This window comes from Rhipicephalus sanguineus, chromosome 6 (genome assembly GCF_013339695.2).
Source record: "Rhipicephalus sanguineus isolate Rsan-2018 chromosome 6, BIME_Rsan_1.4, whole genome shotgun sequence".
NCBI classification, from domain to species: domain Eukaryota; kingdom Metazoa; phylum Arthropoda; class Arachnida; order Ixodida; family Ixodidae; genus Rhipicephalus; species Rhipicephalus sanguineus.
Window position 1 is genome coordinate 95192201 of NC_051181.1, and position 25817 is coordinate 95218017.

Here is a 25817-nt window from a genome sequence, read left to right on the forward strand (position 1 = left end):
TAGGACTTGACGCAAGGCTTGCAACCACAAGCCTTGCTTCAAGTCGGGAATGTTCGAAGGCGTCGCTGCTTAGGTCAATTCAAACAACATGAAGGACAAAAATGTTTTACCAATATTGGCAGTAAAGGTTTTCGTTCTGTGAAGTTGGCTTCCATGCAGTTCTGGAACCTTCGGTGCTCCCACCCAGTAGCGTGGCAAGAAACTTTTTACAGGAGGTGGGCGGTGGAGGGGGAGTGGAGGGGCGGGTGTGTTAAACTATACTTTATGTATGCTTGTGCTTGTGTTTGTATGGGTGCATGTATATCTACACATGCAAAACTGAATCGCCTGGTGTGGTGGGCGACAGTAGGTTGGTTGAGTCGAATGGACCTAATTGTTACCGTATACAGCCCTTCAAGCGTAGCATGTTACTCCTGGGGATGCAAGCTTCGTAAACGTTATGAGTTGTGGTTAAACATTATTCTGCCAGAGCATTTTCCACATCATAGATATCAGTTTCGATTTCAATGTTGCAAAATGGATATTTATTAATTTGTGGCTAACTTTTTAGCCACTTTCGCAGAACACTACAAGTATTGTAACATGGGGAACAGCACGCAGCCCTGAAGTGAACTTGGAAGCAACGACATATGTATAGAATTTCTTGGACAAGTACCGGCAGCTTTATTGCGAATTAATAGATGCGTGGGTAAAGGCTGGGCTAGATGAAGGCAAAGCTTACGCACTCATGTGAATAATCTTATGCGTGCTGCATTTCATAAGCAGGCACAATAAGAATACTGACGATCTACAGTATCAGTCACAAACGTCACGCAACGCGTCGCAACTACCGTATTTTCTGGCATACAGGCAGCACAGAAGTACAGGAAATATGGATCTAACGTCGAGGTGCGGGTTATGCGCAAATTTCGGTGCACATTGTTGCTTCACGGCAGTGAAATAAAAGTGCCTTCACAGCTATGTCATGAAGGTGGCTTCACGGCCATGCATTACAGGTGGCAGTGACACTGATGGCTGAATTGACTGTAGGTGGGGACGGAGGAGTGACACCCACACTGGCGACTGAGAGTGAAAATGAAGTCTTTTCCAACCGCAAGCATACACTCTCAGTCAGGTCTTGGTTAAATGCTGGCTATATCCAGGAAACCAGACGAAAAATGTCCGGTTTCCTGGCTATATCTAGCCCTTTAAGCGGGACCTGATTGAAAGTGTAGTTAGTGGTGTCATTTTTATGAAGGAAATTAATTCGCAGGGTTAAAATGCGACGGTAATGCGGGGGCATGTTTTTATTTTTCCGCGGTTTGTATTTGTGGGGCGCAGGATATGTGCAGTGGCGGGTTATACGCGAGAAAACGACGTGTGCGCGCTTCAGGTTGTAATTCAGTAAAATGGCAAAGCTTGAGGTCTAATTCACGAATTTTTCATTATAAAGTGCAGTTTCTATTGGGCACATGTGCTAATCATTCTTTTAACGTTATAGTTATCTGTCGTTTGCTTTTACGAATGGTTTTAGCATGAAACTTTCTTCTGTGTACGGGCCCAAATCTGTAATCTTATATAATATATATAATCTTTTATAATATATATAATCAAGGCACGTGCACCGGCGTCTCGGTAATGGGCGACATTACCAGTGTCAGACTGTTTGGGACAACCAGTAGCATAGGTCGGCAAAAAATGTGGAGCTCACTCAGACTCACTCATGAAATATATTTTGCCCTTGAATTTCACTCAGACTCAGACCCACCAAATTTTTGTTCAACCGGACTTACTCGGACTCAGACTCACTAAAATTTTTTCTCAGCCGGACTCACTCGGACTCAATCTCACCGAGATATTACTCACCTGGACTCACTCGATTAGGTTCAGACTCACGGCTCAATCTCACTCTGAGTGAGTCTGAGGGAGTTGACTCATGAGTGAGTTTGCTGACCTATGGTCAGTAGAACTTTTTAACCTAAACTTCTAGAACATTTTCTTCGAGAACATTCACTTCCTTCAAGATGAATTCCTCCATGTAAGATGTTCGCTGTCGTGAATCATTTGCTAATATTGTATAAGCAGCAATTTTGGCTATTACTGAACTTCATTTTACTACACCCTTCAACAATATTTTTCAGGCTTACTAATAAGTGAAACGACGCCACGGACAGCTCCAGTACACCAATCTAGCAGTCCCTTTAGGTAACGCTAAGGAGTGCACCAGGACCAATGCCTGAAGGAGGGGATGGACTGCATCTCTAAGTGTCCTAGCAGGGTAACATGTTTACGTGCTGTTCAAAGACTACAAGGAGTTGTTGAGATTTTCAAACGCAATGAGCTTATGCTTTTGCAGTCTGATAAGGAAGGCGGTTTTGTTGTGCCGCCAAAAGAGCTGTTTCAAAATAAGGCGCAGGCAGCGCTGAATAAGAATTTCGTGCCTGTAAAAAAGACCGCCGTAAGAATCAAATCACGGTTAATTGATTTCTGCAATAGTTTCAACCTGACCATGCTCGCTAAAGAAATCATGAGCAGTAAGGAAAACAGTTTGGCCGTTTTCTTCACCGCAATGACGCACAAGCCCGAAATTCCTTTTAGGACAATTGTTAGCGACCGCGGGGCGTGGCAGCACACCGTGAGCCACTTCCTCCTGAAATAGTTGAAGATGCTCGAAGTGGACGATCCTTTTCGTATGAAGAGTTTTTCGAAGGTAGGGCAACCTTTTAAGAAAAATGACGGTACTACTTATGCTTTTTCGGTGGATGTAGGTCTTCTCTATTCTATTCCGCAAGATAACCTTCTTGTTTCCCTAAGGGAATGTATAGAGTACAACAACGTGATCGGCTTTCAGAATTCAGCAGGCGTGTCAGTTTACAATTTCGTAACTTTATTCGAGTTTTATTAGAACGCTACCTTTATTCATTTTAACGAGCAGCCTTTTCTGCAGCGTCGCGGTGTGCGCATTGGTTCTTATGTAGCTCCAATTTTCCTGGGACATTTATTAACCCTTTATTGATAGATCATTGGAGCGTGATGTGCCTTTAAAGTTTTCAGATATGTTGATTTTCGGGTGCTCTTGCACAAACAGAGTGTCTTTACTTCCCCTGCTGTCATTTCATATGCTTTTAATAACGAAGGCCAGGGCGTCGTTTTTCTCCATGAAATACCTGACGCCCCAAGAATGCAGTTCTTAGACCTATGTTGTCTTTTAGTGATGGCCATTTCTGCTGGGCTTATGAGCCGCTTGGGCTGAAGCAATTGCTTCCTTATGATTCTGCGCACTAAGATGTGGTGAAAAGAGCTCTAGCAACGCTTTGCTTGAAGTCGGCTCTCCGCAAGTTTTAGTACAGAACTTTATGTTTCATTGTACTTGTATAATAGAGTGGTTTTTTAACGAATGCATTCGCACACTTTCCATTTGGGTGTTTCTGTAAGAATGAAACGGCCATAGGCTTTCAATGTAGCGAACAAGTAACAAAAATTGCGTTCGCATACGTCAGTATTCCCACTCACCGTTCTCGTGCTTTAACCTTTTTCCGATGGAATAAAGCAAAGTAGACAAAAATATATTAAACTTTCTCCGCTTTGCCGTTATTAGCTGTATTTGCTTTTTGTCTGCGAATCTTTAGTTTCTTCGCGAATAAAAACGCAAGGCACATGCCGCTGCTTGCCAACTTGTGACCTGTTTTCTTTTTCAAACAGTCTATCTATATTTCATAATTAGCGTTATGCCACTTCGCATGAGACATTTCCTGCACGGTGAGTAATATGGTTTCTCGCAGCGTGTCGCCAAAGCCGTACATTTCATCTCGCAGGGTTATTAAGCTATGCCTCCCATTGAGGAGCAGAGCACCCGTGAGCTCGCAGGTGAGCACACACCCGGACAAGGAAGGATTATCGAGGATTACGACGAGCTCCAAATGTGCGCCGAGCTTTAAGTCTGTTCCGGGTCCGCTCCAAACGAGCCATTTACAGCATAGCGCACCTCATCGGGCTTTGGCCACATAAACACCGTGCACGGCTAACGACAGTCCCCGAGAGATGAGTTGGGGGGGGGGGGGGGAAGTGTCGCTAATGGATCATTTAGCGGAGGAGGTTAGCCGGGAGTGTGTGTTTAATCCCGGAGTACTTATTCAAATTCGAAGTACCTGCCCTTTCTCCCAGCGACGCCTCTCCACCTTCGATTTCTCGCTGCCTTATTCAGCGGAGTTCAAACTATAGAACGAGTGCGTGTGTTTCTTCACTGTCGAGATTTTTCTTGTTTTTCCCTTTAGTTGTATTTCTTTTTTTTCTCTGGAATGTTTCGCGCAGTCACTGCGCGTTCGATGCACAGGCACGTTCCACGTCTTTGCAACGAATCCCCGCCTCAGCCCCTCGTCGCTCTCTCCTTCTCTTTCTACACCTCCTTCCCCTCTGCTGATGCTAGGACGGGAACTCGGAGACTCATCACCATGCGCTCGCGATAAAGCATGTTTACAAACTGGCAGAAAAGTGGGGAGTGGCACCCTAACGAAATATTTGTCTTCGAGAGCGCTATGCACTTTCCATTCGTGACATTTGTTGTTGTTGTTGGTTTTCTTTTTGTGCTGCAGGAGACGTGTCGGATGTCTTACGCCTATTACACCAGCCTCCCCCTTTGTATTAGATTGTTTTTGACATTTATTCGTCGGGTAATTCATAATAACGCGACGAATTGATGCTCATTTGCGATTGGAAAACCTGGCTAAAGATGTACAGTTAGATTTGATTGTTTAGAAGTTCATTACATGCGGGATTTAGAGGCACTCAAAGCTTTTGTCACGCGAAAATTATCTTATTCTCAAGCGCGCTTGTTCTTTTCGTATGTATATTACCAGTACAGGGCCAAGATTGACAAAAAATAATTAATGCCAGGCATTTGCAGAACACTCAGCACAGCCACAGAGAAGGCTGGAAAAACTGCCGCCGAAGAGGCCGTCGTGAAGCCTTCGAGAACGCTTACAACAAGTAGGTAATGAGCATGGAAAGCGGTGATTTATTGAGCACACGCTTATTGAAATAAACTATGGTGTGGCTTTTACCCTGAAAAATGCGTTGCGAATGAAATGCATTGTGAGCAGAATTCTGGTTTGATCTAGTTGGTACTTGTTCATACCTGAGGATACTTTTGGCGCAAATCGAACGAGGACACACAACACAAAAGAACAGGACGGGCGCCGAACTTCCAACCAATTTTATTTCAAACCGGAAAGACGATTTTATAGCAAAAGCCGAACCACATGATGAGTGCGCGCGCATCACATTTTTCTTAACAACCAGGGAACCGTAACGTGCTGCTGAGAAAACTAATCTCTTTATCTTGAAGTGATAGTGAAGCCGTGCTGACGCAGGCGTCGCCCTTTGTCTGATGAAATACGTCTCTATTACTTCTCTCTCCGTTTTTTCCCTTGCTCTGCCTATGAACTTCGCTTCCGTGGACTTGGGGTAGCATCCACACACCTTGCAAGGTGCTGCCATCAGGCTGCGAAAAGCATTGTTACGTTGAGACGGTGTTGTCTGGCCCTGTCGTTGAAACACTGCCCGGTTTGGCCTATGTATTCTTTGCCGCAACTCAGTGGAATGAGGTACACAACTCCAGACGCGCACTGAGGCTACAGGTACTAAGATAAATTAATAACAACTGAATTGAATTGAATTGAATTCATTCTGCAACAGGGTTGCGAGGATGACTAGAAAAAATGGCTGCATTGAGCAGCTTGAGGGGAACTTGGCCACCTCCACTGGGCAGCTTCACAGCGGTTAAACAGAAGCACATGGTATACATAATTCATGACCTTTTAACTAAATTATGAACCACGGTGAGAATTAATAAACAAAGTTATAGTCTCGGTAAATTATCAACAGGGGAGCTTACTCGTGTGAAAAATACGTGAGGGCTGCTCGAGGGCGTGGAGGGCGTGGGGACTCCCATGCGGCCTGAACACACGGGCACCATGTCCGGTCGATGCAGGCCAGGCAGACGGTCACGCCAAGCTATGACAGGCTACAGATATGCGAATAGGCGGAGAACGAATGCTGTGATTGTGCGAACAGGCCGAGCAAGAAAGTCTCAAGGAGACGCTCCGCGCAGTTTGCCGCATAAACCACGAAATGACGCAAGCAAACACCGCCGGCTCATAACACCATCCGGTATGTAAGAGCGCTGCCGACTGCCGGGTACATTGTCCCGTCCATGGGCGCGGCGTGCAGCCTCGTCAAACTAAAGCTAGGGCCGCGAGTAGGGCACCTGTAGACGTTTTAAAGCTAAGAAAAACCCGTCTTTGTCAAAAGAGGAAGGACATCACGCGTTTTCTACGCAGTTATTCCAGAAAAAAGTTCGTTAAAACGGGTTTGGTGACCAAGTTAATTCGTTAATTTGGGTTTAGGATAACACTGAGCCCTGTGGGTATTTGCCGGAGAACCGAAATTTCTTCGTTAGATGGGAACTTTTAAAATCGGGCTTCATTACGTCGAGATTTAAATATGTTAAGAGTACGTGCGTGCTAGTAAAACTATTAAGCATATGCAGGGTGTAACGCTATCCAGCACATACGTGACATGCGTGCCAGCGGGCATGCCATGTAGTAACTTTGTGTACTTCTCGGGCATCTGTAGTAAGCAGAAAAACACTAATACTTAATAAATAGAAAGTTAAAAACTGCCTAAGAGGACGTTCTGAAAACCAATCTACAACTTTCTAATTGGAACTTTTTACCCGGAATAATTGCTTCAAAAGTTGGTTAATTAATATTGTATATCTAAACAATTAAGTAGAATACAAAACATAGTGTGACTTACTCCATGCAACAGGCAGCAACATGCGTTTGGTAGCGGTGTCATAGCCTGCGTCGGCATATGTGTAAGCTCCGGTTTATAGGAAGACGGACTCCATTTCCTTGTTCCTATTGTCAACCAGATACACCGTAATTTCTGTCCAATAAAGCTTTGATCACGTCAAAGAACGTACTCAAACTAATTCGCAGATTCGTAGTAAATACTTGTGCTGCGTGTATCGTTCGACATTTCGCGCGCACTACTTTTCGTTACGCGAATAGAGGATAAAAAGCTGCAACGTCAAAAATTGTGTTGTCCAAGAAGCAAAATGCCTAAAGAGAGTTGCTCGCAAAATGAAGGGTGCAATAGCGCGTAAGGAATGAAAAAAAGATAAAATAGAAAGAAAGACCTTTGACATGTCCAGCTGTCAAATGTCAGCGCTTTAAAGACTTGTTGTTTTAATCTTTCGCACACTTGTAATGAACATTTCGAGTGAAATAATTATTCAGAAAAGTTGGAATTTGGGCGAGTTGCTGACACTTCGACTTAACGTGTGAAGCAGCACGCGGAGACAAGACGCAAAAGGAAGAAACCATTCTACAGGACCACCATTCGAAACCACCGCTGGCTTAAAATGTAGTGGCTTGAACAGGATATCTCGATATGATGAGCAAGGCTCGCATCTATAGTCACTGAACGTGGGCACGTCCACCAGGGACATCGTACATCCTCCAAAGCGACGCATTTCGTTGAAGGTTGTGCGTGAGAGAGAGTAGGGGAGAGGGGGAATACAGGAAAGGCAGGGAGCCTAGCTAGACTATGTCCATTTCGCTACCCTTCACGTGGGGAGGGAAATGAGGGCGTAAAAGAGGGCGAGAAAGAGAGAAAACATAGGACGTGGCGTACCTGCGTGACACTCCGAACAAGACAATAGTTCAGGGGAAGACGGAGGCTTGAAGCGATGAAAAATCGCCGAACAGCGAACGTCGCTAAAGCCAACGTTCAGACAAGTTGACTTGTCTTTTGACATCCCAACGTGTCTTCGCTAAGGCAGCAACTCGCAGTTACTGCATTCATAAACCGTTAGCTCTGGAGACGTTCCCTGTTCAAGTTTTTCAGCTGTGTGTGTGTGAGAGAGAGAGAGGGAGGCAAGAGGGAAAGTTTGGGACATCCGAGTGACAAGTTCGTCAATCCTAGTGGGCTCAAATTGATTCGCGTCTCTTAGGGTTTTATATGCCGCATGCTTATGTTCCTTGTCTTTTGTTCCTTCCTCTTGATGATTCCTGATTTGTTCAAGGTTTGTTTTATGTTCACATCTATCTTCGTTTATCAAATGCGGTATAACTACGCATCGCTGTTCATTTGACCACATACTTCAACTTGTCAACTTGTCATTGTCAACTTAGTTTAAAGGGGTACTGACACGAATATTTTTAGCTGTCGTTTTTTTGCGTCAAATGAAAGGTCAAGCCCTCAAGAGCCTAGAAAAGGTAGTGCTAAGCGCGAGTGCGCCCTGAAAAAGTAATTACAGTGTGTTTTTAAAAGCTAGTTTCGGTTCCTACTGTACCCTGACGTCACAACACGGTATGGGCTTCTCGTCACGTCCTTGCACAATATATAGTGACGTTTCCACGCACAAGCGGCCATTTTGGAAGTTTTGATGACGTACAAGCAGCCATCTTGGAAGTTTCGGTACCTAACGTCATCACAACAAGCCAGACTGCTGTGTGAAGTCACCAGAATTTGTACTGTAGCCTGACGTCAAGCTAATGTCGATGTCAGTAGGTGCGCCATGGAAAAATTGACTTTAATATCAAATTAAAATATCTTATCAGCATTTGCTGAGCTTCACACTTGCTCAGAGCCGTCTCTGCATACAGGAGATATGTATGGCAGAGTAAACTCGCCTTCGAAAAAAGGTGTCAGTACCCCTTTAAGTCAACTTTACAGCTTAGTTCAACTTGACATTGCTGACAGCCCTCTCCTCTTCTAGTGACTGAAGATTTGAAAGATGGTTTGGCTGTTTCTGTTTAGCGGCGTTGTGCGGTCGATCACAACATAATGTACAAGCTCCTATCGAATAAATGACGTAAACGGGTACTTATTCGTTCGCAGGCCTGGGCGACAGCTGGGGATCGTGTCCTCCGGTCAACTCCAGTCGTGAGGGAGCCATCAAGGAACTGGGGTCGCATCTACTTCAGGTCTGCATTCGCACACTCCTGCATGTGGCGCAACTACGTGGACAGAGCAACAAACGCCTCCCCCGCTTCGTTGTCTATTTTGCTAACAGCACCACGAAGCTATAACTACATGTGGTCAAAGATAACAAGATTGACCATTCATGCAAACTGCTGAGATACGTTTTAAATGCGAATGCATTTCTTAGTCGGGCTATGTGAGGCATCCGGCGTTGTCCGCGCGCCGGCAGGTGTTATCTCTCCGCTCTCACTCCCTCTCCCATAGCAACAGCTGCGGGCGCGCGCACTTATCCTCGCCCCTAGCAACCGGAGCATGTGGTGCGAGAGAGTGTAGGAGAGGGTAGGTGCAGTGCTTCGCCGCTCCTTCTCTCGCCGTTCGCTCTCTCTCCTCCCTGCGCCCATTCGCTGGCTGGGTGCCTCTCAAGAACATCCGGAAAGGTGTGCTCGAGACGCCGCTGTGAAACGCCAACGGCGACCACAAGGCTGAGATTATGGCCGTCAGGTACAATGACAACACAAACAGGTGCTGATGAATGTGTAAATAAATGGTTGCGGTACAAATCCTCGTCTCGTCATTAATTTACGCCATTAAAATTACTACGCCGTGTACTCTCGGCGCAAGAAATGCATGCGCATTTCCTCGCGATTCCCTTCGGGGAGGTGGAGGCATTTTTTTTTAAGCAGCGCTGTTCTTCCTGTGCTCATCGCTCTATAACATTTTGTCATAATATATTCATTGACAAAGTAAAAACAAACCACAACGCGTGTGACCAGTGCTGCTTCCGGGCGATTTGGTATCGCCTGTCGTAACCATGGTGCTCCGAAACACTCGAAAATGAGGATCATTATTCGAGTCACATCTTTAGTGTTTCGTTTGTCGACGCGCCATGATGTGCCCTCTCTAAGCTCAATGTTAAAGGTGCGGAATGCGCGATTTTCATAAAAATGTACACGCGATCGGAGCAAGAAAATTGTCTGTTGAAATACAAGAATTCATTGGTATACAGAGATAGTGTCGAACAGTTTTTCCTGAAACACTTCTTTTAACTGCCCTGCAGTTCGATTATCTATCTGCGCCTTTTTGACGTAATTGAAAACGGCCCTTTAAAGGGGTGGTGCCATCAAACTTCGAGGCTATAACAAGCCTGCTGTGGGTTTCCTCTGTATGCAAGGACACTCCACACGAATGGTCGGACACAGCAAACGTTTAGAATATATTTTAATTCGCTTCCAAAGTGTACCTAAATGCCCATTCTCCCGATCGAAACCCATCGCTGGCGCGCCAACACTGACGTAGATCTGTAGGATGGGCAACGAAAGTTGTAGTGACGTCACACCAAATCTACTGTAGTACCGCGAGTGACCTCCGGACCATCGCCACTTCCGCAACGTACGTACCGGCTGTAGTGAACTAGAATATATTCTAGTTCACTATAGTACCGGCAAAGCATCGGTTGCTACGTCACTCGCCGAGTTTCGATCGCCTCCTGGCTAAGTGCGTCACAGCCTTGTGTGGTCACGTGGCCACGCCTCCTACACTTCTACGTCACTGCCCAACCTCGGCGCCCAGAAACCGAAACCGAAAGTTGTCCACATCAAAAGGCAATATTAAATTATTTAGCGAGAATACATGAATCTTGGTGCGTGCATCATGCTTCCTGGAGCTATAGGAAACGCTTACAGCAAAGGACGCGCAAGCCACAAATTTGGTGGCACCACCCCTTTAATATTTATTACAGAATTCGTATGAATAGAGCAAATAGTACTTAGTGAACATTTTTGGCGAAACGCTCGACTACGCGTGGAATATTTACACTATTTCGAAAGAGTAAGACGATGCTGAGCCTGCTAGGCGTGATTGAGTCACATTCTGACCCAACTGTTCTGGTTTCTCTGATGCTGCCGCAGCAGACCCTTGATGGCTTCGTGTTCGTAGTGGCGCCCGACGGCAAGATCATGTATATCTCAGAGACGGCGTCGGTGCACCTAGGACTCTCACAGGTGAGAATAACTTTCCTCCCCGAAACTGTCACACGGAATGCCTATATTGGAACAACTCTAACCTTGCGTCTCCACTGAACAACGTGGCAATATCCAACATCTCGTACGTTTGCTTGCACCACTGGTAGTTCCCTATAAATGGCGTGTCATTGTATTACATCCAGCTACACAACTCAGAAATTCCAGCGTCATGCGACGTAACAATTCGTACACAATCTTACGATAAAACAGAATGCCAAGATGCAACAGAGAGAGCTAAAAATCATTTCACACAGTTTTGCACCCACCAAACATGCATGAAGCTTATCTTCTAGAATACAACATCTTCTAGAACATCAAACCGCTGAATAACTACAACCATAGTCATGGTTTATACAACCACAACGAAAGGCATAGGCGTAAGAAAGAGCTTCGTTTGTTTCAGGTGGTATTGGTTATCACAGTTGTACAGGTGCGTTCAATCGGGTACATGTGCGCTACCGGTTTGAGTGTTTAATGAGCTCCCCTCTCCAGGTGGAGTTGACGGGCAACAGTATCTACGAGTACATCCACCCGGCCGACCACGACGAGATGACGGCCGTGCTCACGCTTCAGAGTGCACTGCCACACCCACACAGCGCCCAAGGTACCTTTTATACACATCCTCACTAGTGAGGGAGAAGTTTTTTTTTTTTAAATCTTAATTCTGAATGTCGCACCCTGGTTTTTTTTTCGTTAATTCACCGAAGCAGGCTAACTTGTCGCTACCAACAGTGCAGAGAGCATCATGGCGAGGCGCAGGGATTTCTAACTTGACACCTTTACTAAACGCTGTCCCTTACGGGGAGTGTTGCTAATTCTAAAACTTATTCTTAAACCCCTTCCACGTTTCACGCAGATTGATCACACCTCACCTTGTATGAAACGTTATATCAAACGACCGCTAAGTATATATCAAACTCAAAAGAGTGCTAAGCCGGGCTAGCTGGTAAGCGTTCATAGTAAATTTACAGCGCGAAAAAAACGAGAGACAGAAGAAAAAATACCACACAGGACAAGCGCTGACTGCCAACTACAACATTTATTGCGCATAACCCAAATAACATCGCTGCGTACCACGTGAACATGAGGGGACGAAAAGGTACAAATTTATTACAAAAAGACCAAACAAACAGAAACTGTAGTAACTATCATCGTGCGCCCAGATAGCCTATCTCTTTTTGAATTAACCTGTTCGAGGGCTGCGCGACGCACATATCTGACAGAGAGCTTATATGCGCAGCCTCCACGATTTCCCGCTGCGTCTGCCCCCTGTGTCGATACAGAATGGCCGTGTTACCAAATAAAGGCCACACAGCCACAATCTCGACAGTGCAGCGATAGGTGCGAGCTAGCTTGGCCTTTTAGAGAATTATTGTGCTCACGTAGTCGCACATTATTGCAGTGCCCCGTCTGCCCAATATACACACGGTCACACGAAAGTGGGATCAAGTACACTGCGGAAGCACAGCAAGGAATGTACTTGTTTACGTGTCTTATCTGACATGCACTTTCCCGTGTGTTCGACCTGTTAGCAATGCGCCGGTCAACCCTCGCACAAAGCTTGCCCAGCTTATTGGGGGCAGAAATGACAACATCAACATTGTAGCGAGAGGAGACCTTATTCATGCAATGGGTCAGGACATGCACGTAGGGGAACACAGCCGTTTTTTTACGCTGTTTACGCTCACACCCATCATCTGTCCTTGTTTCGCCTTTCTTGATGTTTTGCACCAGCTTTTCTGCAGCGAAAGAAAGCCTTTCCTCTGGAAAGCCGGACCTCTTCAGTTTCAAGGCCTGCGAATTAAGGCTATTGTACATCATGTGAGGACAGGATTTTTCCTTTTCTTTCTTCTGTCTCTCGTTTTTTTTTGCGCTTTAAATTTACTATGAATATATCAAATGACCATTATAGTTGCATCGATGTTGTATCAAACGTTAATAAGATGTTAAACGAGTGTGCAAGACGAGTGCCCTTCTGTAGTTTTGTTCTCCCTGCTCAAGCTCGATTGCACTAGAAACACCCATGCAAGGCTGAAGCTAGACCGGTAATCAACCAGGTGACGCATGTTTACATTTAACGTAATCAGGATGAATACAACGCTCAACTATGCACCAAGACGTGTAAGACGACCAGGCTGCTTGTGTCCTCTCTCCGTCTTAACCCTGTAATGCACCGCCACACTATGCAGAGCTGGAAGTGGACCGGTCTTTCTTCGTGCGCATGAAGTGCGTGCTGGCCAAGCGCAACGCTGGTCTCACGGCGGGCGGCTACAAGGTGATCCACTGCAGCGGCTATGTCAAGGTGCGCCACTACTCGATGGACGCGGCGCCCTACGACGGATGCTACCAGAACCTCGGCCTCGTCGCCGTCGGACACTCCCTGCCGCCGTCCGCCATCACCGAGATCAAGATGCACGCGAACATGTTCATGTTCCGCGCATCGCTCGACCTCAAGCTCATCTTCCTCGACGCAAGGTTCGCCTCTCTTTCTCCTGTGTGAAGCGTAGTGTAGAGCGTAAACGGTTTGTTGCAGTGTCCACGTATAGGCAAACCATGCAGTCCCATTGTTTCGATTTCTCTGCGTCCTTACAGACCACGTAATCCTGTGGTCAGCCCTGATTTACAAGTATACACAGTAGGACACATGTTGTCCTTCTAGAGGAGTTCACAAGTGCCAAGAGAAATTTAAGCAGCCGCAAGTCTGCACTGCGAGCTGTAATAACAGGGTATTTCAGAACTCCAGGTTTATAAGCGCTTCATTTTGGAAGACCGTGGGATAGCCCTAATAGTTGTAGCTAGAGCAAGTAAACAGGGGATAGATCCTAATAAACACACTTGCAGATGAACATAGAACTACTGCAGAGACCTGTCCTGAGGTTAAGCACAATATCACACGAAAAATTACTGTGGTACATATGCATGACTTTTCTGAAGACTATGCCCTCGTTGTCCTTTGCCACCCACATTATGTCGCGGCGTGAGATTTGCGACCGAAAATATGGGCCAGTCACGACGGCAGCGCAACCTGACGAAGCGTACCGCTAACCGACGTCAACTCCACCACCGCATTCACTTGCATACTACCAGCCCTCGCGAGCGCTCACTAAGGCTGTCTAGTGTGGCCTAAATTACTTCTAATGTTGGCTAAATAACGACTACATGATTACTAATGTTGTCTAACGTTGACTGTTCACTCTTATAACAAGAACATTGCTTTCATTCGGTGTCATTACGACGACTGAGTTGTCTGCCATTTTTCCCCACAATGTTCTGTGCAACTATTAAGTTCATTCCATGTCATAAGGTACTAACGCTCTCAATGTCCTCCTCCGTTCGACAGAGTGGCCCCACTGACGGGATACGAGCCTCAAGACCTCATCGAAAAGACGCTTTACCACTACATACACGGCTTCGACTGCCTGCATATACGATATTCGCACCACACACGTAAGAAAATCTTCGTTTTACTAGACATGTCGAGCGTAACTCGCTGGTGTAACGCATACACGACAACTTAGTGAACAGCAGAGGCAGAACTCATAGCTTAATGCCCACAGTCAGCGTAGCTACTTTCATTGCTTGATGCTAGGTTATGGCTGAGAGAGTGGTAAATGAAATGACACACTTATAACACAAGTAAATTAACCTTCAAGAGCCCGGGCTTTCGATCAGAAACGTACATGCATGTTTGCCTCCTCAAGCAAAGCAGTGGCGCAATGCCTGTGCATTATAATGCGCATGCGCAGTTAAATGCGCATGCGCATTTAACCAGAATATGCAGCAAACAAGCCGGGCGCTCAACCATCACAACTACAATTCTCGCGGTGCGTCGTTTGGTTTTGGTTGGGTAAACCAAAGCAAACGACGAGTACATGAACACGAGCTATCTCCGTTCAAAAAACGTATCCATCGAGGTCCTGCATACGTCGCACACACTAGGTATTAGAGCAATTGTATATGACTGCCGCACGGCAGGAACCGCCCTTATCTCTATAGCAGGCTCGTAGCCAGGAATTTTTTTCGGCGGCGGGGGCACTTGCTGAAGGCCTTGAGAAATACCTATTTTCATTATTTATTTTTGGAAAAACACCCCCCTCTATCAGAATTTCGGGGGGGGGGGTACCTTAGCCCCCCCCCTCCCTCCCTGGTTACTGGCCTGCTCTATTGTAAATCAGCAAAAAGACATCACTTTTCTCCTACTCTTAGCAATCCAGCCCTGGTCTACTTCTCACGTGCGTCGTTCGTTTTATGTTCTGCTATCTCGAAGATTGTCTTGGAATAAACCGCACGGCGTTGCTCCTACCAAGCATTTTAGTTAGTACTTGAGATGACACATTAATTTGTCAGCTATGCGTAATATTTTTTTGTTACTGCAGCATCGGTGTCACGAGGTTTCTAATCAGGCGATGTTATATTATCATATTTCAGTAATAAATACTATAAAAGAGATTAGAAGCCTTGATGGTTTAAAGATAAAATGCTCCACTGGCAATCTCTAGTTCCGCAGTTAGTATACTGCAAGGCCTGCAATAAACGCGTATATTTGAAAATATAGCGGCACAGCAAGAACGATCTCGGGACGTTCATTGCTGGTAGATTTATTCAGGAAGTGCAATATACCCTAAAATTATGACATCTCTTCTAATTTGTATGAGCCCGTTTTTTTATTTATTTAGAAGTGTTAAGTTTTCTCCCTGTACTTCATCGCCGGTATAATAATCCAACTCGCAAACAAAAAAGAATCGTAAAGAGATACGCCGCAACTGCAGAAACATTCAAGCTTCCCATGCTGTGAATGCTGTTTCATGGGCAGCATCTTTAGGCCGTGTTATTTCTGCGCTGTATGCCTTTAACATGAACCACCAACTTGCCCAAAGAACTAACCCTCTTCAACGTCACACGATGAGCACTGCGTCGCACCCGACCTAGCAGCCAGTGTAAGCGTGTATGTACCCCTCCCAAACGCAGTGCTTCTCAAGGGCCAGGTGACCACCAAGTATTACCGGTTTCTCTCCAAGGAGGGCGGCTGGGTGTGGATGCAGAGCTACGCAACTATTGTGCACAACAGCCGCTCATCGAGGCCGCACTGCATCGTCAGCGTCAACTACGTGCTCAGGTACGTACGTTACTTCACTTCGTTTTAACCGTAGTAGGGCCTGATCTGTTTATGAAAAGTCTTTTTTTTTTACTTTTCCTTGTGTTTTTTTTGTGTGTGTTGGTATTGTACAGGGAAATAAGGGGAGGGCGATGTCTACGCCCAATATCTTCATGGCTATTGGCAGCCAACAAATAATATCAATATTAAAAGATCAAGAAGTAGTACATCATACTAAAGAAACCCTGCGGCTTCTAAACACTGATGGTGTTGCAAGAAACACCGCTAAATTGGTACATGGAAAGGCGAAAGGAGTGCCTATGGCTGTTGTCAGTCTAGGGTTGCTCTTATGGCTATTGCATATTGTTCTCAACAAGGCTTGTTCTCTGTGGCATAAATCGGTTCAACCAATTATTTGCGTGTAATGCATTAGGAACTGCATTAACCTTTCTAAACGCTTTCCTACCGGCGTATTACGTGCACTGCGAACGCAAAGAGCCAGTTGTCTTTACAAGGCTCCAGGTGGTATTCCTCAAAGATCCATCAAACACTCTGCTCTCCGTTAATGATATTGCATAACTTACACACAAACCACCACGCCCTCAGTAAGCATGGTACATTTTATTGCACTACTTTTAAACAACAAGAAATACAAAGTACGATGACGTTTTGTTGCTTACTCGCGCGTGCTAAAGAGAGATATCAGAGAGCATAGCGAAAACAAACGTGTTTGAGCTGCGCAATAGGAACTACTGATGTCCCCTTCCACACATTGTGAGTATCACATACTTGTTAAGTATCCGGAAAACTTCCGACCTTGGCTTTTGCTTTGAAGCCACTCTGATCTACGCTCCTTCCACACTGAACCCAGGAAGTGACATTCGCGCTGCAGCTGCTTGTCTGATACGAAGCAATTTCTAGCATCGTGGGTCGAACTCTTTGCAAGCCTTCTTTGTTTTGACGTGCCCTAAAGTTCAATGGAGGAGCATATGCAAAGCAAATACCAACTAATGCAAGATCACTTGCTCGCGTTTTTGCTATATTGTGCCGTGGAGAACGACAAGAAAGCCATTGCATAGCTTGTACGCACCTTTCGTTGGTGAAGTGGCCCTTTAATTGACGAAGAAATGTGGAGCTTCATGTAGCTGCAAAATTGTGTTTTGTTCGTGGTTTATCACGTTCCATTCACCGATTGCTTGGCGCTCTCACATGGCTAATTGTTTCCACTTATCTATTAACGACCTCAGTCATGCAAAATATTATGCACAGAAATTTACGAAGCATTCAGTTTTGAAGGCATAATAATGGAATTGAGAATAGCCCTCGCAAACGGCAGCTATTTTTTGTGCGCAGTGAGCCCCAAGCCCAGGACATCCAACTGCAAATACATCAGACCAGAACGAAAACGTCACCCTGCACAAGCTACTCCAGCAGCGAAGTTGTTCCGACATCAGTGCCGCCATCTACCAGCAAGCCCGCACCTAGCAAGGTCAAGTCATCCAAAGGAAAGAGCCGCAGGTCGCCCTATTACTGCAACGTCGCCGCTGCCGAAGCGTGCTCGAACGGCGTCAGTGGTGCGGGTCCGGTCAGTCAGGCCTGTTACGAACCTGCGGCAGCTGCACCCTATGGAGGCGAGTTCTTGTCAGCTTACGTGCTTCCTTTTACCGAAGACCGCTGGGGCGGTTCATACGGCTTGCCCCAGGCCGACGCCACCACCAGCTGCTGTTCTCAACAGACGAGGTCCGCATCAGCAACGACTTCAAGTTACGCAGCGATACCCGAAGAGCGCTACATGCCGAGGACTGACATGGACAGCTATCCTGGCTTCGGAGACTGCAGCGGTACCCTGGGAGTAGATGCGAACGAAGACAATGGTGCGAACGGGTCTTCCTCACGGTCGGGCTCCTTACTGCAGTGCGCCGACCTCTACGCGGTCAAGGACGGCGCTCTGTCGTCGTCTTCCTGTTCACGGAGTAGCGGATCGGTCCACGACGTGGTCGCGAGCCCTGCGAGTTCTTCGCTCTTCCAGCACAGGCCTTACAGCACCCACTCGGATTCGACGCTGTCAGAATCGGACCTGGAAGGTATCCAAACCTTGCCTCAGGTACCGCAGGCGCAGTCTTCTACGAGGAGGTCGCCCTGTTCCAGCAGGAGCGCGTTCGACGGGTCCCCCATTCCAGCAAACTCGAAGTCCGAATCCGAAGCTCCGACGCCTGTGGCACTTCCGCTAGAGGACACCGGTCACACTAGCGGCGGCGTGGCTCTGCAACCCGCGGCCAGCTACCAGAATGCCGTGATCGAAGGTCACGAGCCATCGCCCAGTGATGGACTGCTCAAGACTTCCGTCGACGCGTACGAGGCGCTAGAGCCTCCGGTGGACGTGTTCGCTATGTATGGTCAGAGACTCGTGGGTGGAGACTATGACAGCGCTGCGCGCTTTTTGCTGCCTTCGTGTGAACGTGGACAGGTTGCGCACATGTCCTACAGGCACGATGCGCCCGCGCCGTCTGCAACGTCGTTTGCCGCTGCTTCGAACAGACAAGCGCCGGGATACACCAGTGTCATCGTGGACGCCCAGCAGTACCATGTGTCGAACGGATTTGTGCACTAAGAACTTGAAAGCATGTACGGGTTCGCGAGGGAGCGCTACGAGTGTAATTTCTTTGTACAGATGTACAGGATGTGTGTTCACAAGGAAGTTGAGAATCTCAGTATATATGCCAAGGATAGCGCGTGGTTACAGCTCGTCTTTAATTGAGCGCAGGAACAAGCGAGGCTATGACTATATGATGTGTACGTTTCCGCCGAACATTAATGAAGCGCCATGTGGGCCCTGTCATTCGAAGTTCACGGAGTAAGGTACACTGTAAAAAAAAATTACTCCCAGGTGGGAGTAAAATGCTTGTCCTCTAGCGACCCCCCCATTCGGAGTTTTTTATACTCCGGACTTCCGGAGTAAAGCATTTACTCCGGCTGGCCGGAGTTATTGCGTGGCGCCTCCGGAGTGTTTCTGCCGCTCCTTCACTCCGGCTGGCCGGAGTTATTGCGTGGCATCTTCGGAGTATTTTTCACTGTTCTTTTACTCCGGCTGGCCGGAGTTTTTGCGCGGCACCTCCGGAATATTTTTTGCCGTTCTTTCACTCCGGCTGGCCGGAGTGACTGCGTGGCACCTTCGGAGTATTTTTCGCCGTTGTTTCACTCCGGCTATCCGGAGTTTTTTCGTGTCACCTCCGGAGTATTTTACGAATCTCCTTACTCCGTCCGGACGGAATTTCAGTGAGATGCATCGGGAGTATTCTTCTCCTTGCTTCGCTGCTACAGTTTCTTCACTCTATGCTGATTGTGTCACGCGTTGGTTACATAAGGGAATTGTCATCAAAACACTGCAGAGTCACTGTGTACTTTTATCCACAGACCTCTAGCAGATGAAAGTCAAGAGAACACGTGAGTTTTTATTATTTCATTTATTCACAATAAGCTGCAGTTTTCTGTTCATGAGCCAGCATTAGGGAAAGCAATACAAGAAACAAATGTGCAAAATGCCACCAAAAAAACAAAGCAGAAGTCAGATCACGTGAAACCAACAGCGCTCAAGTTTTAAGCGCAGCGTGTCGAAATGAAGCCCAGAATGCTGCAAAAGAATGCACAACAAACGAAGGAAGCGTAGTCGCCGGAAACCATCCACGACGGACCATCCATCAGATTCATTGACGACGCAAGGATTCAGCTGATTTCTTCCTGGATAATTTAGCAAAAAAGTAGTACATGAGAACTAAGTCATGCCACAAACACGAAAACTGAGGACACTGAAGCCACAGATACTCATTAAATTACATACAGGGTGGCAGTCCATGAGAACACCCAGGTTCTTACAGCATAGTCAATACTAAAATTAACGACAAAGTTTGACAGAGCAGCACTAATTAAACGGACCGCACAAAGTACACAATATCACAAAGAAGTCAATATAAAGAAGCACATCCCACGTACTCTGGTGTCAGCCAGCCGCTCTATGATAAAAACACACCTCCGCGCCGCGAACAAAGTGCAAAACGCGCGAAACTTTTCCATACAATTATAAGTCGATGCCTCTACTTCTGCTCAGTCTTTCAAAACTTTCTTTTTCACTAAAATGAGCGAATTTCAGTACTCTCGACGAAAGTATCACGAATGCCTCTCCCGATTAACTTGCTAATTTTATAAAATATCATTACTGGTTATTATAGTTGCATTTCAATCTGTTCTTATCGTCCTACTTCCCGCATATTAGGCGCTTCCAGTTTTTATGCTTACGACCGCTCCATAAGAAAAGCGTTCCTCTATTCTGCTTTCCAAAACAGGCTTCGAGGCAAGTTGGCGTTGTACTTTCCTTTCTTAATTTGCTGCGCCCGCTCTGTCATGAAACTTTTCGTAACGGACATTTTTCAAAATAGTTATTGCCTGGTAAGACGACGATGTGTACACAACTACTGCACTTAGAAAAACACGTCGATCCACCTCGTAACGCTTGGCCCCCCCCCCAAAAAAAAATGCAGCCTCGCTCACTGCTTCGCATGAAACCGATTCCCACAAGGCGTGGGATCTGCCGAATATTTAATACCTTGTTATTCTGTCTACATGTTAACATTGTCTCCCAACATTTGAAAAAGAAACCCTACGTCTCTTATTCGATCTTCGGCTTTCTTTACGCAATGCTTCGCCGATCGCACATGTTGTTCCTCCGGTGTACATCGCGCAAACTCCTGTTCCCGTTTTGCTTTCATTTTCTTTTCGATGCGTCGCGGATTCTAATATTTCAAAAGCTATCTTCAGTCTATGTATTTCATGTAGCTTGATGCAACGAGGGCCGTCGTTGGCGGCCGGTGCGCGAACAAGGCCGTCGGCGACGGCGATTGCAGACGGGAACCGATGGAACTAGATCCAGTCCCCAGCTTTATCCCTGTTTGCATAGCTGTTTGTGCCGCCTGCAGTTCAGCCTGTCTGCTCGGGCTTGGTTTCCGGGGCCTTTCGGCAGCGCAGGACACAAGCGACGAGAGCACAATGAAGCGCAGCCAACATCCAGCACCGCGTCCGCGCAGCTAGCGCCTGCTCCTTTCTGGCACTCACATGCCATTAGTCCGCGCCTCCACCCCCAACCCGTTTCTGTGCCAAGCGACCCCTGCCTTCCTTTCGCATTCCCGGTGACCCACAAACTGGTCTCGACACCCCTCTCTCCCTTTCTTTTATGGACGGACCACATTCTCCGAAGTGTCAATTACATTCCTACATTGATATTTCGGATGCCACTTATCATATGAAATAATTTTTTCGCCAAAATGAGCACGTATATGCGTTCTAAAAATCTGTAGCAAACACATTTCTCTAGCTCAATTCGCTAAATATATAAAAAATTAATACTGCTTTCAGTTTTTCATGTCCTATTAGTTCCGTTTATATGAAAGATCAAGAAGATTAACACTTAATGATAGACCCAGACCTGGCGTATATTAATATCGAAAGCGGACAAAAATTACCTTTTATTTATACTAACCAGGCCAACAATATCTCTTTACCAATTAGATTTACTTATCACTTAATAACTCTTCATTGAATTAACCCACAACTATGATGTTTTCCATGAATGCATATCGCTAGGGTCACTCCGCGCTCCGAATATTACAGTGCTGTGTTTAAGTTACCGCAGTTATCCATATTAAAAAAAAAAGAACACCTAGTCCAAACAATGCGTTCTCTAAATTTCCGCTGGATTTTTTTACTGCCATCCTGTAATGGCAACCTAGTCTTCGTAATCTCTTTGGTTATCAGCATAACAGTACCCAATTTTCTCACTTTTCGAGAAAAATGACGCAGATAATTCAACAAGAGCTCACTCACCAGGTTTGCGCCGCACCCGCGACCGTCGGCTTGTTCGCCACTCGCGAGATCACAATGTGTCGTTTGCTGCACGGCACCATCACGCGATTAGGGCACCGCAACTTGCTGCTGTCGATGAGATGACAACCTTCGTTGACGCTTGTAGTCGCTTGTAATTTCCGCAAGGTGCATGGAACGATTTCCTTTTTCCGAACGCGGCCGAAGGCTTCGGACAGTCCTCGCTGCACTATGACGCGGACACACGCTCTTCAGGCCGGGTCACTAGGGAGACAGGGGATTGGAATGCAAGGCAAGCGAACTCGTCGGACGGGTTGGACGGCCGGCGGCTTGTGTCGTCAAATTCTTGCTCGCAGGCCTGAAAACCTGCCTAGGAGGTGTTGGTGGAAACCGGTCGGCCGGCGAGGCTGCCTACGTCACTCCTCCAGCAGCCAATGAACGTCGCTGAGCGATGCCGCCGACGTATTTGCGGCACGTGCACCGGAGTATATTCAGGGAATGGGCGCCTTTTTCCTCCCATCCATCGGCCGTGGGAGGAGAACGGCGGTGAAAGAACGTATATACTCCGGCAAATTCCGATGTGTTCGAGTTGGGGAGAGGTCACCGGAGTTAGGCGGGAGCATGATCCCCCAAGACCTCCCAGCTGGGTACATTTTCGTTTACAGTGTATCGTTTTAACAAAAGAAATCTGCAAATGTACTCTCTGCTTCACAATGAAGGATGATGTACAGGACTGACTGCATGCGTTGAAAATGATGAACGCGTGTGACGTCATGGTATCGTTAGGGGACAGGGTAACTCACCATAGGAATAGAGTGCAACGAGAGATGGACGCGGTTCGCGAAAACTGAAGTCATACTAAAATCTAGCCGCCTTTGTGAAGCTTCAGATTTTAGTCATACAGCATTTTACGTTACAAAAGATTGGTAACTCGTGGAAATTAGGATGATGAGTACCAAATGTACAATAACTTCAAACTTTCGAGCAAGCGAAGCTGTCATTTCGAGAAAGGTGTCGTGTGATGGCGGAAAGCTAGAGAAGAGATAGAGAGAGGAAGCTTTCGAATAAAAAAAAAAAAACATATCTGTGCCGGTGTTCGTCTAGACACGTAGCTGTTAGTCGGCTTATGAAAGATATGAGACGAGGGAAAGGGCACGGGTGAATGAAAGAAGCAAACTAAAAACAAAGGAAGACCATGGACACAGTGCCTGCAGGTAGCGCGCTGTGTAAGTGAATGACTGACTGATAAATATAAAACATTTTCTAGTTTTTATCAACAATAAGCATGGCATGAATTTCGCAGATAAGCAGAGCCTGATGCTGCCTGCGAGAAAGCGTGGGACCTAGCAATCTCAGTCTCCGTGATGACAGAAAAATGGTAGCTCACTTGACTCTGATAACAGGCAAATTACTCCGAATGGAAAGCCAGCATGCATAACCGCGATTATTGCCCATGATATGCCTATGTTTGTCCAGCTTATTGTCCACGCACACACTTTTAGGCGTTTCACATTATGTGTGAAAGGTTACCCCTTAGTTTAATATTGCTTAAGATATGTCACGGCACCGAAGCTTTTAATTGTAGCCATTGCCTTCAAGGCAACGTGTCATGTTCACCCTACGTTTAATGCAGCCATAAAGCCAGTGTTGCTCTGGAGTGTAACCCCGCCAAAGGATTTATTCCACGCAAAGCACGGAACAAAACGGTGGTCATTCAAGAAGTTTGTCCCGGCCCTTCCGTTCGCAGTTCTTTCTCCTATTGCTTTCCTGGCCAGGTACGTCATAGGGCGGGCAAAGTTAAAAAAAAAAAGAAGCTCACTTCACATCCGTGTGCACATACTTAGTGCGCACGTACTGTACGTATTTCCAGTATGAAAACTTGAGTACCTGTACGAATGAGATCGTCGAAGTCAATGACAGCACCTCGTGTTGGAACCTATCGTCAAATACTCGGGTGGCTTCGAGCGATGTTGAGAAACGCGTGAAATAAAGAAAATAGTTATGCCTGTGTCTAAGACACACTAACTCCTCAGGAAAAAGGTGTCGTGCCTTTCTTATTTTGTTTCCTTCAGTGCTTTTGCCTTATTTAACGAATCGTGTTTTCAGTCCATCGCTTGCTTTCAAAAAGGTGGGTGGGACTCATGGTTGAATTACATCTAATGAGGATTGCTTTAAAGCTTAATTAAAGTGTCAGAACGTTTGAGTGTGACGCCACGCGGTAGGACGGCTCTTAGACGCGAACGACTCACAATCCGAGTCGTCACTGTCCAATTGGAGCTGAGTCCCCCACATTTGTGAAAAGCCCACTTGTGTGGACCTCTTGATGGCCTGACGTGAACTACCAGCGGTGGCCAAAGAGTACGGCACAGATCTTCCGGTGGAGTTGTTCGGTCCTCCAAGGTATGTATCGAATGAAGGGGCTTGATCGGTTTTGAAAATTACGGAAAGGAGAACTCTTGGGCATTCCCCGTAAGTGTGGAGTGCGTTGAATTGTTTCTCACATTCTTTACTCGTTGGTTTGCGAAGTACGTTAGGGAGAACTGAATCGAAAATGTACAACTTCCCAGCGCAGTACAAAAAAAAATACACAAAGGAACCGCCTAGAAGTTTCTTTTTCAATTATTCGTGCACACCGGAAGTAGTACTGAACAGCGGCACCGTAAAGGCGCCCGCCGACATGGGACAAGTTTGGGTGCCCGAACGTTGCTAGATATGGACATCAACAAACGACATGTCAGTCTGATGTTCACTGTCAGAAGCGGCAAGCAACAACTTATCTATCTATCTATCTATCTATCTATCTATCTATCTATCTATCTATCTATCTATCTATCTATCTATCTATCTATCTATCTATCTATCTATCTATCTATCTATCTATCTATCTATCTATCTATCTATATAAAGAGAGAGAGAGAGAGAGAGAAAGGGCATCTTTCTTAATCGGAATCTTAAGGGGAATACGCAGTACAGTTGAACCCGGATATATGGAATCTGAAGGGAACGAAGTTCGATATATGGATACTTCGATATACCAAATATTTTATATATCGAAAATATGTTCAGGGGGATTTTAATATTGTTCGATATATACAATACATCGTTATATCTGGGTTAGACCGTAGTAAAGGTGTACCATACTATATAAAGGAACCTTATAAGGTTTCGTTTGATGCCAGCAGTGTATGTACACTGCGAGCCTTCCCGAGTGATCCCATCCTGCGTTTTGCAGTGAGGACGAAAATAACTCGGTAACACAGCAAAAAATAGATCGTTGGTGCCTTATCCAGCCATAATAGCACAGAGCCTTTGAATAACGCCGACACGGCTGGCGAAGCCGTATCGAGGTGCGCAGCCCCACCTTGCGTGACGCGTTGCTTCATGATGCATTGATGCGGAAACCTTACATGATCGAATCTTCAGAGAACGTTCAGTTCTTTTATTTGTTTCTGCATTTATACGTGACGACATTTTTTTTCTTCTTTATTTGTATATTAGTCATGCTGCCAGTAGAGGTAGAAAACGGCCAACTATTGGTAAAAGAAGCACGGGTCGCTTACCATAAGGCAAGGCGATTCGCAGCGCAGCTATATGGCGAGTGTCAGCTTTGCATGCTAGATATGTTAGTCACTATAGCAGCACAGCACGCCGAGTATGGCACAAAAGCCCATAATAACGTCAGTCACTTCCCAACATCACAAATGAGAAAACAATGTGTAATGTAAAAACCATCCACGGCATTTGAATAAGTTATATTTTTCATCTGGGCATCTGCTTAGGCTACCACCGTTCCAACAAAAGTTTATGTGCAGTTTCGAGTGGGTCTCTATCCTACATTTTCAAAAGTTTTTTTTTTTTGC

At 46.1% G+C, this 25817-nt stretch overlaps 1 protein-coding gene across 1 annotated transcript in view; it reads left to right on the forward strand.

Annotated features, from left to right (window-relative positions):
* LOC119397420 (single-minded homolog 2) overlaps positions 1-18956 on the forward strand; it is a 116803-nt gene extending 97847 nt beyond the window's left edge. The window contains exons 3-9 of the mRNA XM_049416858.1: positions 8887-8972; positions 10881-10970; positions 11484-11595; positions 13181-13466; positions 14332-14438; positions 15960-16107; positions 17440-18956. Coding sequence (XP_049272815.1) covers positions 8887-8972; positions 10881-10970; positions 11484-11595; positions 13181-13466; positions 14332-14438; positions 15960-16107; positions 17440-18697 — 2087 coding nt within the window. The 3' untranslated portion in view covers positions 18698-18956. The remainder of the gene's footprint in view (positions 1-8886; positions 8973-10880; positions 10971-11483; positions 11596-13180; positions 13467-14331; positions 14439-15959; positions 16108-17439) is intronic.
* Positions 18957-25817: the final 6861 nt, after the last annotated feature.